Genomic DNA, 12,729 nt, shown 5'->3' on the forward strand with positions numbered 1-12,729 from the left:
CTCTATTCCTCCAGCTCCACACTGTGTTATCTCCGACTCCGGCATCTGCAGGTCTTGCGATCTCTTTGAATGACACGTTGCAGCTAGAAGATATAGAAGAACAATCAGCACACACAAAAGAGAAATTACGGGAAAGAGAAAGCACTTTCTTTGAGTTTTAACCTGTTATTTTACTGCTCCACTATCACTGTTCCACATTTAACACCTTCCACAAATGACAGCCCCGACAGAATCCTGAGTGGCACCTATTTACAAATATAGTGATCTCACAGCAAGTTCAAATAGTGCTCAGGAAGGGTCACCAGACCTGAAACGTTAACTGAATTTTTTCTTCACAGATGCTGCCAGACCCACTGAGCATTTCCAGCAACTACTGTTTTGTTCAAATACTGCTCTCCCTTTAGGTTACCTTTGTCAAGGGAGGACTTTCTTTCCAATCACTTGTTGACTGCAAACAAATCCTTACACTCAGAACAAACAGTCAGCTGGTTGTCAAGGAAGAGAACTGAATGTCAAGGCTGATAAACCAGTAATGCTAAAGATGTCCTTGGATATATCTGTATTACAGATTTCTAACATCATTCTGCATGTAGTATACCTATCTTAAAAATATATCTTGTCATAACACATGTCAATAACCTTCAAAATCCATTTCTAATTAAATAGCTCCTTCACTCAAACCAGTGGGGAGAGCTTTTTTCAAGCTAACTTATTTCATTAGGCGCACAGCTTCTCAGTATAGGATTAATCATTATTACAAACGTATTAAAATCCCTAAGAAGGAATGATTTTAAAGATTAACTCAAGGGAGGGAGAGTTGGTGTTTGGCAGCAAATGCTTAAAATATAAAACCTTTATTCTGTTTTTATCGCAACTGAATTTACAGCGCATTTAATTCATCACAATGTTAATTTCCAACAATTTGAAAACAATAAAGAGATTACCACAAAGTACTTTTTCAAAGATGAATGGATCAAAATATTTCATTCTAATTTTAATCTGAGGGAGCAAGTGCTAGTAGAAGCCAAACTGACGATCTAGTTTCTGGCTATCTGGATTCGAACAGGGATCAAGATGTTATGAGATAACAAGATGTAGAGCGGGCCAAGCAGCATCAGAGGAGCAGGAAGGCTGACATTTCGGGCCTAGACCCTTCTTCAGAAATGGGGGATGGGAAGGGGATTCTGAAATAAATAGGGAGAGAGAGAGGGAGGTAGATAGAAGATGTGTAGAGGAAAAGATAGGTGGAGAGGAGACAGACAGGTCAAAGAGGTGGGGATGGAGCCAGTAAAGGTCAGTGTAGGTGGGGAGTTAGGGAGGGAATAGGTCTGTCCAGGAAGGATGGACAGGTCAAGGGGTCAGGATGAGGCTGGTAGGTAGGAGATGGGAGTGAGGCTTGAGGTGGGGGTGGGGTGCCGAAACGTCAGCTTTCCTGCTCCTCTGATGCTGCTTGGCCTGCTGTGTTCATCCAGCTCGACTCCTTGTTATCTCAGATTCTCCAGCATCTACAGCTCTTACTATCTCGAGATATTATAGGTGTTTTGTCATTGAATAGTAATATTGTAAGCATCTCATATCCCGTTTTCGAAGGGAACTATTACTCCTAAATTAACATGGAGCTCCATAAAAAACACAATGGTGCCCCCCAAGGACAGTTGGCGAAAGGATGTCAATCACAGCTTTGCAGAGAACGATACAGAGAGAATAGAGAATGGGATGAAAATTGAAACAGGGAGCATCTACTGAGCAGCTCACCTGTCATTGCTGCCAATCAATTGCGTCTCTGAATACTTCTCTGTTCTGCTTTTCAAATGTTGCTTATGTTGAACCAGGTCCACAGTCCTGTGTGTGTGAAAATATATCTGCTTTCACTTTTGCTATTGAAATGGTGGAACAAAATGTGCTCAAGTGTCTAAACACTTGGAATGATCTTTATATTAATGCTATAAAGCAACTTAACCTTTTACAGCAGAAATATTTCGATGATATAGGCAAAATGAAAAAGTTACATTTGCGGTTAAAGCGCTACCTAAGTTATACAGAGCAGCTGGTTTGACTTCTAGTCTGCGCAGCCTTAACTAACCTCTGTTTGGGTACAATTGACTCCAATGCTGGAATACGAAAATTCTGCAGAGATCCCTCTGTGTGTTTGAGACTTCAGCAACATTCTAGACTCTGACATTGAGCTATATTTGAGGAAGTGTTAGCCAAAACAAAAAAACGGGAAGAGTAAAAGGGGAACCGTTACAAAATGAAAGGCGTGGAAATACTACAACACCACACCCTACTAAAGGAAGATACAGAAATCATACAAAGTGCAGAAAAATAGCACACTACCACTATGTATGGAAAAATCCAGTTGGGGAAAAAAATTGTAAGCTTGTTTTCCCAATCAAAGACAAACCCCCATCATGAAATACAAATACTGTTTTTATATGCTTTTAAATAATTTAACAACATTTTCAAAAGGTATTTTAGAATGGTGGCATTTCCTTTTAAAACAGCTAAAGTAGTAATCAGTACAGCACAATGCTAAACCATTTTAAATGTCTCTGTATAAAGTGTTCTGACATGCATAAATGCTGTTATTGATCACAATGGTTATCATCAAGAGTACATTATGGACAAAACCGATATAACTTCTAAAGAAGTACACAATCCCCATTAAACAGGCAACTTAGTAAAACAATAAGGAAGGCAGTTGATATGATACATCTTAGGCAACATGTATCTTGGTTTTGGTGCAATTGCTAAACGTTAACAATAAATTGACTAAGGAGAATTCATTTGCCCCAATGGTGAGTTCCAAATCTCATCTGCCTTGCTGCAGAGAGGCACAAGGTGTAGGTAAGATATTCACAGCTAATGGCTGATGTGGACAGAGGCCAAGAAGTAGGCTACATAGTCCCTCTCTTTAGTGCCCCTTATTCGAAACTAATAGAGAATACCTATCTGGTGCTGATAAGCAAAAATAGCCAGATAAATTTAGTGGCACACATTTAATAAAACCATGAAGTTGACAGAGAACCCAAGTCAGTACAGCAATTGCCCTTTGGGGAGAATACATTCCTTTTTGGGATAAATATATAGACTGAACCCTACTGTAGGACTTAGTATAGTCGAGTAGTTGAGCACATTTTTCTCTGCCATTTCAGTAGCAAAAGTGAAAGCAAATTTATACTCCTAGTACAGTATTTAGTGTTGGAAAATAAACAGTAATTTCTTTTATGCTTTCGCTGTAAAACCACATAAAATTAAACCTTTCTCAAATTTTTCTCTCATCACAATATAATGCCTGAACACAAGAGGCAGTGTACTCAGTCATGGTTCTTTTCTGCAGATGCTCACGCGACTTCCTGATGTGATTACATGCCTCCTTCAGATTGGGTGTAATGAGGCATATAACATACATGCAAAGAGCTAAAATATTCATGTACAGTCATGTTGAAAGTGATAGTGAAGATCAAAAGACGACATCTGGTGCATCAATTGTTTGTCAGCATGTAATTTTTATGTTGCTACAAAGGATATGATGTGGCACAGAGGACAAGTTATAAAACCTGCTTTGAGCTGGAGTTGATTCAAATTACAATCTACATTTTGTGATGATTGGATCTCTCTGTGCTGTATTGTTGAGCTCATAGTTCCTGTGGAGCTACAGTGTAGCAGAAGCTAACAGGCAGTATTCTACCTGGTGACCAGAACAGATTAGGCACATCCGTAAATATCATATTGCCCCATTTAAGACCTTGAAGACTGTACTGCAATATCTATCTTAGAGCAAGGCTGTTAAAGTCCTAATTAATTTTCATATCTGAACTTGTTAGTTTGAGCACTGGGATTAGAACAGTCAGAGTCACCGAGCTAACATAAATGATTTTCTTCTAAATTGATATTTTAAACTGGTTTTGACACTCAAAATTAATCATTAGTAGAAGTTACACAAACATAGCAACTAAGATTAAAGTGATTAAGGGAGACAAATATCGAAAACATATAATTCATGGCACACAAATTGCTTAATATTAGAGAACCACTAAATTAGAGGGACCAGCATGGAACTGTCTCCTCCACAATACAACCAGATTCCCAGCTCTCTACAACTGGGTTTTCATCTCTTAATGCCACGTGCGAGGCAAACATGAATGAAGCTACATTATACTGTTTAAACAAGCATGACTCTGCAATCTATTAAACGTGAAACTTAGAAGTACCACCAAGTAGCACGAGGCAAGATATTTGAAAGTGAAAGCTTTTCCTACCTGCAGGCCTCACTTGAACTCTCACGATACACATAGGTAAAACGACAAAGGCACCTATTTTCAAAACTGAGCAGCTCTGCTGAAGTATTGTACAACTACAGACAACAAATGAACAGGTTGCTATGGAACCTCAAGGGGACTGTTCTCTTAGGTCACTTTATGGTTCGCTGAAATGAAACATTAAAGGTCGTCTGGACTACATAATGTTGTGTGGGGGCCTGATGATGAGTGGCAAAAGGAAAGTTACACACATCTCCAGTTTCTCTGTGGAACAATAATCTTTACAGCAAAGCACATGATCTACTTTATCTTTCCACACCAGCATGTTGTGCAGTTAAAAACAGCCTGTCCACTCCATAATAGATCTTCAGTTGCACTGTGCTCATTCTCCTAGATAAAAGCCTCAGTGAGCTTTGCAGCTTCTATCACTCACACAGCATTCTTCAATGTACAATTATGTTTACTAGAGACAAATGCTTATCACAACAACTGGCAGAAACAGATTTAGCATGATCAGTGTGTTATTTCTGTTTCAATAGGAGGAGATTTACTCACCTATTAATTTATCCCCACAGAGCTTCATATCATCCGATTACCTTTGATTTGGGCTCAAATGATGTCCTAGGGAAAAAAAACCCACAAATTGTCAATGTCAGCAAGTCACAATGACATTAAGTAACACAATAACTCTGATAATATAGCGCTTATAAGTGGTGTCTAATTATAACCAATGGTATCATCAGCTTAATTTCAAACTTTCCAGAAGAAACACTGAAAGAGCACCACAGAGTAAAAGAAAAATAATCAAATTATTTAATCCAGCACCGTATTTCAAGAATAGGATTGTAAAATAAATACATTTGAGCTCCTTAGATTCCCAAACATTTAGTCAAAAATTAATTAAACCTTGCATTTACAGAAGTAATATATTTTAAAACTGGCTCCCCACAGATAGATCATTTCATAAATGCAACTTGAAATTCTAACAAAATGCTTACTCTGGAAATAGGCTGTCTACAGTATTTTGTTTTACTCCATCTTCCATTCGCCATAGTTCCCATATGATTGGCAGCCCATTGACAGTGATCACACAATTATGCTACATTGCAATGTTACTACAGCAATATGGGCAAACTGGGGGAGGGGGTGTGGCAATACACAGCCTATATACCTTATTCAGTGCAAACATATCTACATTAATGAGCTTAAAAATCCACCAGCCTCTAACTACTACTGACACAAGTTCCATCAATCCTTAATAGGTTTTATTAACTATGAAGGGGCAAAAGATCCAACCCACAGTAATTTAAGTTGAATGACAGTCAGAAGGTAGACTGAACAGTTCCAAAATCTACTTGCACATCTGTGACAGTTATACCTGGACTAGTGAGAGGCGAAGAATGTAACTTCATTCCAGCAAGATAAGATGCATTAAGTCAATACAACTTGTGCAAAATTTGGCACAACTGTTTCACTTCCATATGAGATAATGAAGTAAATTCGCGTTAATGTCAGTTGCACTGTTATGTGACTCTTCATGGTCAAAGCAAGGGAAGCCTTTCAGGAAATACTGAAGACTAATATTTAAAATCTCTGCAATCTCGTAATTTCCATCATGGCAGTTAATAATAGGATTATAATAAAGGCAAAAAAAGTAATAAGGGCAGTAGAGGGAAGCAGGAAAATACCTCTCAAAGAGTCAAGTCAAAGATATCAAAAGCTTGGCTAATTTATCTTTCAGCTGGCTTCAGAAGTTCAATGGACGCACAGCAGACTTAACTTTCAAACAAACACAAGTTCTCCGATTAGTTGGGGAAATCTACTCTCCCATATACTGAAAAATCTACAGGAGGTTAGTGCATAATACCTGAGCTAATGAAAAAAGTGGAAAAGCTCAGCAGGTCTGGCAGCATCAATAGAGAGAAATCAGTGTTAACACAATTTCTGAGGAAGGGTCACTCGACCCAAAACGTTAACTCTGTTTTCTCTCCACAGATGCTGCCTGACCTGCTGAGCTTTTCCAACAATTTCCATTTTTGTTGCTGACTCACAACATCTGCAGTTCTTTAGGCTTTTAACAATGAAGGTTATTTAACAGACGACTAATCATATGGTATCAATGTAGACAGGATCTGAAATACCCAAAGGAATGGAGGCTCTTTTTTTGTACCTCTGGATTGAACTATCCCTACGCACTCCTGGCTCACCTTCATCATTCTAAATAAACTTGAGATCATCCAAAAAGCAGCTGCTCATGTTTTAACCCCCACTAAGCCCTGTTCTGCTGTTGCCTCTGTGCTCACTGCTTGCACTGACTCCCGGTCAGGAGACATTTACTTTTAAAATAGTCATTCTTGCTTTCAAATCCTTCCCATGACTTCACTCTTCCCCGCCCCTCGCTCTCATCTTCTCAAGTCACACAGTCCCTTATTTTCCCCGCACTCTTCAAATTCTAGCTTGTTAAGAATTTGCAATTTTATTCACTCCACCGTTGGTGGCCAGGACTTCAGTTGCCAATAATCCATGCTTGGAAATTCCTGCCCTACACTTCTCCAAATCAGTAGCGTCCCTCCTTCCTCAAGGATATTCCTTCTGATTTGTGTTGTTGACTTTTTCTTTCCAATCCAGTCAAACATCTCTCTATGTGAATATTTGTCATATTTTGTTTAATAATACTCTTGTGAAGCATTTTGTTATGCTCAATAAAAGTTGTTGATTTGACAATGCTGTTAGAATTAAATGTCAGGGACAAAGATTCTTTACTCCCAGGACATTAACAGGGAGAGTAACTTATTGTGGTGGTAATTATGCTACAAGAATACACAAATCACCTCCAGATATCAAGATATCATGTCAAGGAGAAAAATGTTGCTTATGATTTTCTTACCAATGAAACTGTCTCAAGAATTTCTCTTCGTAACCCCTATCCCTTTACTTCCCTTTGGGCGCATGACTTGAAGACACTACGACTCTAAAAACACTGTTTGCTGATGCAAAAAGCTAGGCAACAGTTTTTTACAACCTGACCAAGTCTCTGATTAATTGAAACCTTGGTCAGGTTAGAGTAACATCGTAAAATTAGTTAGCATAGATAAATTGCAATAAATACATAGGAGTGCTTTTGGTTTCTTCATTCACCTGAGGTGATGAATGCCAAATGCAAAAAGACCATGGCATATCCAATTCACCTACTATTCCTGTAGTCGCATGAAACAGCGATAACTGAATTGGTGACTAATTTTATCAATCAATCTCTATCTGTTAGTCGACAACAGAACCCAAGTGGTGGAGAGCCCTGGGAACCACATGATTTTATTCATTCCTGGGATGTAGGCACGAGTGGCAATATCAGCATCTGCTGTCCATTGTTAATTGCTCTTAAATTGAGTGGATTGCCAGACCATTACAGGTAAGAATGGCAGATTTCCTTCAATGAAGAACATTAGGGAACAAGATGGGATTTTACAACAATTACCATATGGAGGCTAGCTTCCAATTCTGAAGTAAAGTCCAAAGTAATCAAGCATGCTATACTAACCACATGTTACATCTCAAATTAATTATATATTATATTCAAAAATGTTATTTGGAACAGTAACTTAGTCACAGTGTTTTATCATGTCATCTCTTTCAAAATCAACTACAAATGTAGAAAAACATCTTGCGGCAATTCACAACGGCATAATGAAAGCAAATGATCATTGAGCCAAAGTTGGAATTGTTTGTGGGGCCAGCGAAAAGCTTGAGAAAAAGTTGTGTGTTTGGAACAGGATCTGAGATTAGAAGGAGGATGTGCAGAGGTAGTGGGATCAGGGAGGAAATTTCAGAGCATATGGGGCAAGGTGGCTGAAGACAAGTTATGGGGCAAAAGGAATTTGGGGTCAGAGGAGGTAGGGAAGTGCACAAGGGATCTTTCAAAGAAATGTAAAGTCCAGGAAGTTGGCTTTGGTTAAACTGGAGGAGGTTACAAAGAGAAAGCAAAAGGCAGAAAAATGACACCAAAAAACGATAAAGAAGATTTTAACTGTTTAAGGCATGGGAGGACTAGATAAAAAAAACAAACAAAATGAAAACAATTAAACAGCATAATAATTTGCAGCAGAATTACAATGTCTACTTGTTCAAAATTTATAGCTTTATAGCCAGCTTTATAATTTCTCTAGGATGAAAAAGCTACTTTTTTTTTCCTTTTCTCATAATATCTACAGTCTCTGGGATGTACTGTTATGCATTGAACATGGGGAACCACCAGAACAGACCAAATTTCCCATCTTATATTGTTCAATTCCTTTACAAATAGCTTTGTCAATCATTTGTGATGAAGATGATCTCAAGGATTAATGTTGAAGTAAAACACACTGAGGGTCTTCACCTTCAGCACCAGACACTTCCCATTATGCCTGACTGACATCAATTTTAAAAAAAGTTCAGGTACAATGCAAACTAGGCTGACTGCTATGAACATCACCCAGCGTCATCCCCATTGCCTGGATCCTGGGAGACACAGTATATATTTGAATTAATGCCTTGCTCAAAGCACTTTTACATTAACTGGACTTCTGCAAATGTTTGCTGCTGTCCACTTTGAAACTTGTGAAGGCTGTCTCTTTATTAAATGATAGAAACACAAACCGAGCACAGTTCACCTTTTAGTCAAATTCTGTGTATTAGGACATCCCATACAATTTCAGGCGTTAGTTCACTGCCATTCTCTTGTCAGTATTGCAGGGTACATTGGGACCAATTTGGTTCCCAAGTATAATTGGCTTGGTTATTTTAACCCAAACTGCAGCAACAATTCAGTATAAAGTAAATTACTTTAGTCTGTCTTCATTTATGTAGCACCAACGCACAAACAGCATATAAAATGCATTACAGTGCACCATAATTCACTATAAACAATAATGTAATGCGTCAATTACTTTAAAATAAAATGCCCGCGAGTACTTAATGAGTCACTTAATCCAGCGGCCAATTATTCAGGTTGCCCTCAACGCAATTTGATACAACAAATATCTTTAAGACACAAGTGAATCTTCGGCCCTCCTCCACCCAACAAAACATTGTACTGTAAAAATAGGAGATTGCAAAAGTAACTCTGAAAATAAATCAAATTTGAAAGTTGGTTCAATTTGCAGTCAATTACCTCTCTGCCTACTTCAAAGTGAACAATGTTCCATTCTGATGATGAAATGATTGAGATCAATTTCCTTTGGGTAAGGCTAAATATATTTTCGTTATCACTGTTTGTGTGGTGACTGAAGGTGGTTTAATCTGACACATTTCCAGTTGCCACTGCTCTCATTAGCAGAACACCACAAAAATATGCAAATTCTAGTACCAAATATACTCCAGAGAATCTGCCCAAAATGCAAACCAAAAAAGTTCCCAGAACAAACACGCAATGAGAGAGTTGGTTGTGTCTCCTTTCATCAGGAATATGTTGTGCAGAAAATACGCAAACATTCTGCCTGCATTTAACCCTGGAATTGCCAACTGGGATGATTTTTAACTCTCTCAGCGGTCAGTTGAGATAATTAGTTGCAGAGTAAGCTAGTATCAGAGAAAGGTGCGAGTCTTTCCTCTGGCAGACAGTGGGCACTAATATATGGTTGGCACACATTTTGCATTCCTGGCACCAAGCAGAATAATCAATGAATCCTTTAAAACACCACAATCTGCTGTCAAGCAGTAATGAGGAGTATGGGTTAGCACAACATTGTCCTGCATCATGAGTCTCTGCTAACACAACTGAAATGCATTCAGCTCTTTGCCTTTTGAAGAAATGGTTTCAACTGACTTCGATTGAAGGTGGGATATTTACTCATAAAACAGAAGTTCTTCTGCCTAAAAGACAGTGTTTAGTGTCCTCCCTCAATATCATATCACAGTGCAGCACAGTGATAATGTCTCTATCTCCGAACCAGGAGGCTCGGGTTCATGTCCCACGTGCTCCAGAGATATGTCATTGAGTCATACAGAATGGAATCATAATAAACCCAAACAGGTTGTTTCGAAAATATCTACAATAGGATAGGGAAACAAAATTGGTGGAAGAGCTCTCCTCGAGGAATGTAAGTAACTACTTTAGAAACCAAGATTTCAGCTTGGAGCTGAAAATTTTTTACTTTAGTCACTATTACTAAAGTGGTTTCAAATATTCACACATATGAGGGAAGTACATGATTCTGAGGTTCAAACAGGTGCACACACACCTACTTTGGAGTTCTGTTTTTTTGGTCAAATGTTTCCTGGTGAAGAGGGAAAAAGGACAGTAAGGAAGTCACATTTCAAGACGTCTCACAGACGTTTTGTTTCAACAGAAGTAACCTTTTCAAAATACAAGGCAGGAACAAAGGAAAATTCGTAAGGTTACAAAAACCAATTAGTATTTTATGGATTTCTGAGTCAGTTAAAACACTCTCAGAGGCTAAAATAAGTCCTTTCACTGTGGCCTAAATTTACTCACTACGCTACCTGTATAACATTTCCATTTGGAGCACCAGTGATTCACTGAGTAAAATCTTTAACGTGATTCTAAATCACACATAGTTTTGTACTGGTGGCCCAATCCGTTGAATGGAGATGAAGAATTTAAGGGTTTTTGAATGAGTAGATGCTGAGACCATGTTTCCATTCAATGGATTCCATGGATGGAAGAAAATAAAGCGAGGAAACAATGTTTAAAATCAAGTAAGCAAGAGATGAAGAAATTCTTCCCTCAGAGGACGATTTATCTTTGGAACTCTCTTCCAGAGGAGGCCGGGTCATTGTATATATCCATGGTATTAGGCAGATTTAATCAGCAAAGGAGGTGAAGGTTATTGGGGGGATAGGCACAAAGATAGAATTAAAGCCAGAATCAGATCAGCCATGATCTATTTGAATGGTGAAGCATCAATCATATAAATGGGCTACCCTTGCTCCTATTTCTGATGATCTTATGATTGTTCAGCTCAACAGATGTACATCATCTCAGAACGTATTCTGAGTTACAGTACTACTCAATGACCCCAAATTAGGAACTACCAGTCAAGTTCTACTCTTCTCATGTTAGTTAAAGCACTATTAACATTCATATTTACTTCAGATGCAGAATGACTTCCTAAAAAAGTTCTCAGTTTGGTTACAATCAAAGATATTTTACACGACAAACCATCACTGCCAGTAAACCTGTAGCCAACTGCTCACATTTTCCATTAGTTTCCACATTGCTCCCATTGTAGTAAAATCTATATATTTGTGAAAGAACAACCAGAGACCTCATTAAACATAGCAACATACAGAGAACAGCACAGACGACATCTTACCTGCAGCCCACCAGACTCAGCTTCCCATTTGGTGAGATCACACGCCACTAATGACACATGCTCAGTAACTATATCCAGAGTAAAAACTTTAGTTCGCTTTATGCCTCTTCCACAGTTATTTTACAATAGAGTCAGAGTTTTACAGCAGTGAAACAGGTCCGTTGGCCCAGCGCATCTGCATCATTTATCATCCAGCACCCATTGATTCTAGTCCCATTTTCCAGTATTTTGCTTATTATTATTTAATTATAAACATCCAACTCCCTTTTCACGTCAACCCAACAGACCTGCTCTATTTGAGGGACTTAACTCCAATAGCATCCTCAGTAATGGAGGGTGTATAGTCTCTTCTCTCTTCTTTGGAGAGCGAGCAGAATGGCGGTTAATGGGCTGAAAGGATCACCTTTAACCTTGCTGCCTCCTAATGCCTTCTCAGCAATCCATCACTGTTGAATACTTAACAAGATCAACTTTGGGATTAAAGAGCTCTTTCTCTCTGGGCAGCTCATTAGCTGCTAACATTGATGTCCTTCCATTTGATGGGATGTTTTTGAAGACTGAAACATTTTTCTAATAACATCCAGCTCACAGAGGTTCGATGTGCATGATTGTAAAAGGCTACAATTGACTTCTGCTGTGCTGGTAGGACATGGTGCCATCCACCCTGACTGAAATTCAAACAGTATTGACATTGTCTGGAAGCCCTGATAGCTCTTTGTTACACGGTTGAGGATCTCCTCCAACTTCAAAATTCTTGATATCTCAGATTCTGTGGTCATTTTAGTGGCTGTCGAAATGGTTGAGCTTCCCTGATTTAACGAGAAGGGAAAGTTACATTCTTCCTTCCCAGCAGAGATCTGGCTATGTCCTCTCAGCGGATCGTAGTTATCTAACAAAAAACTGCACCTATTGTTGCTGCATCTTCTGGGCCAGGAGTCAACCAATTTAGCTTCGTCAGCATTTTCTTGAAGTAATCACTCATTCTCCTCAAAAGATTCAGTGTAAATTCGAGGAACAGTGTCACTTGAATCAGTAGATGAGAAATTTCACATTCAAGCAAATGAGGAGCTATTGTGTGCTGGTTTCCCTCTCTTGTCACGAGAGTATAGGAGAGCAGATGACTATCCTACCCATCCTCTGATGGGTGGTCATAGTCT

General features: G+C 38.7%; 1 protein-coding gene across 4 annotated transcripts in view; it reads right to left on the reverse strand.

Annotated features, from left to right (window-relative positions):
- Window positions 1-12,729, reverse strand: part of atp8b4 (ATPase phospholipid transporting 8B4) — a 239,036-nt gene that overhangs the window by 137,634 nt on the left and 88,673 nt on the right. For 2 of the 4 annotated variants that reach the window (XM_048562970.2, XM_048562969.2), the window contains exon 3: window positions 4,818-4,883. In XM_048562970.2, the coding sequence (XP_048418927.1) occupies window positions 4,818-4,845 (28 nt within the window). In that variant the 5' untranslated portion in view covers window positions 4,846-4,883. Of the gene's footprint in view, window positions 1-1,755; window positions 1,843-2,083; window positions 2,190-4,817; window positions 4,884-12,729 lie in introns of those variants that run through there. The other 2 variants (XM_048562971.2, XM_048562972.2) reach the window with 2 other exon arrangements.

Source organism: Stegostoma tigrinum, chromosome 33, assembly GCF_030684315.1.
Source record: "Stegostoma tigrinum isolate sSteTig4 chromosome 33, sSteTig4.hap1, whole genome shotgun sequence".
Lineage (NCBI taxonomy): Eukaryota > Metazoa > Chordata > Chondrichthyes > Orectolobiformes > Stegostomatidae > Stegostoma > Stegostoma tigrinum.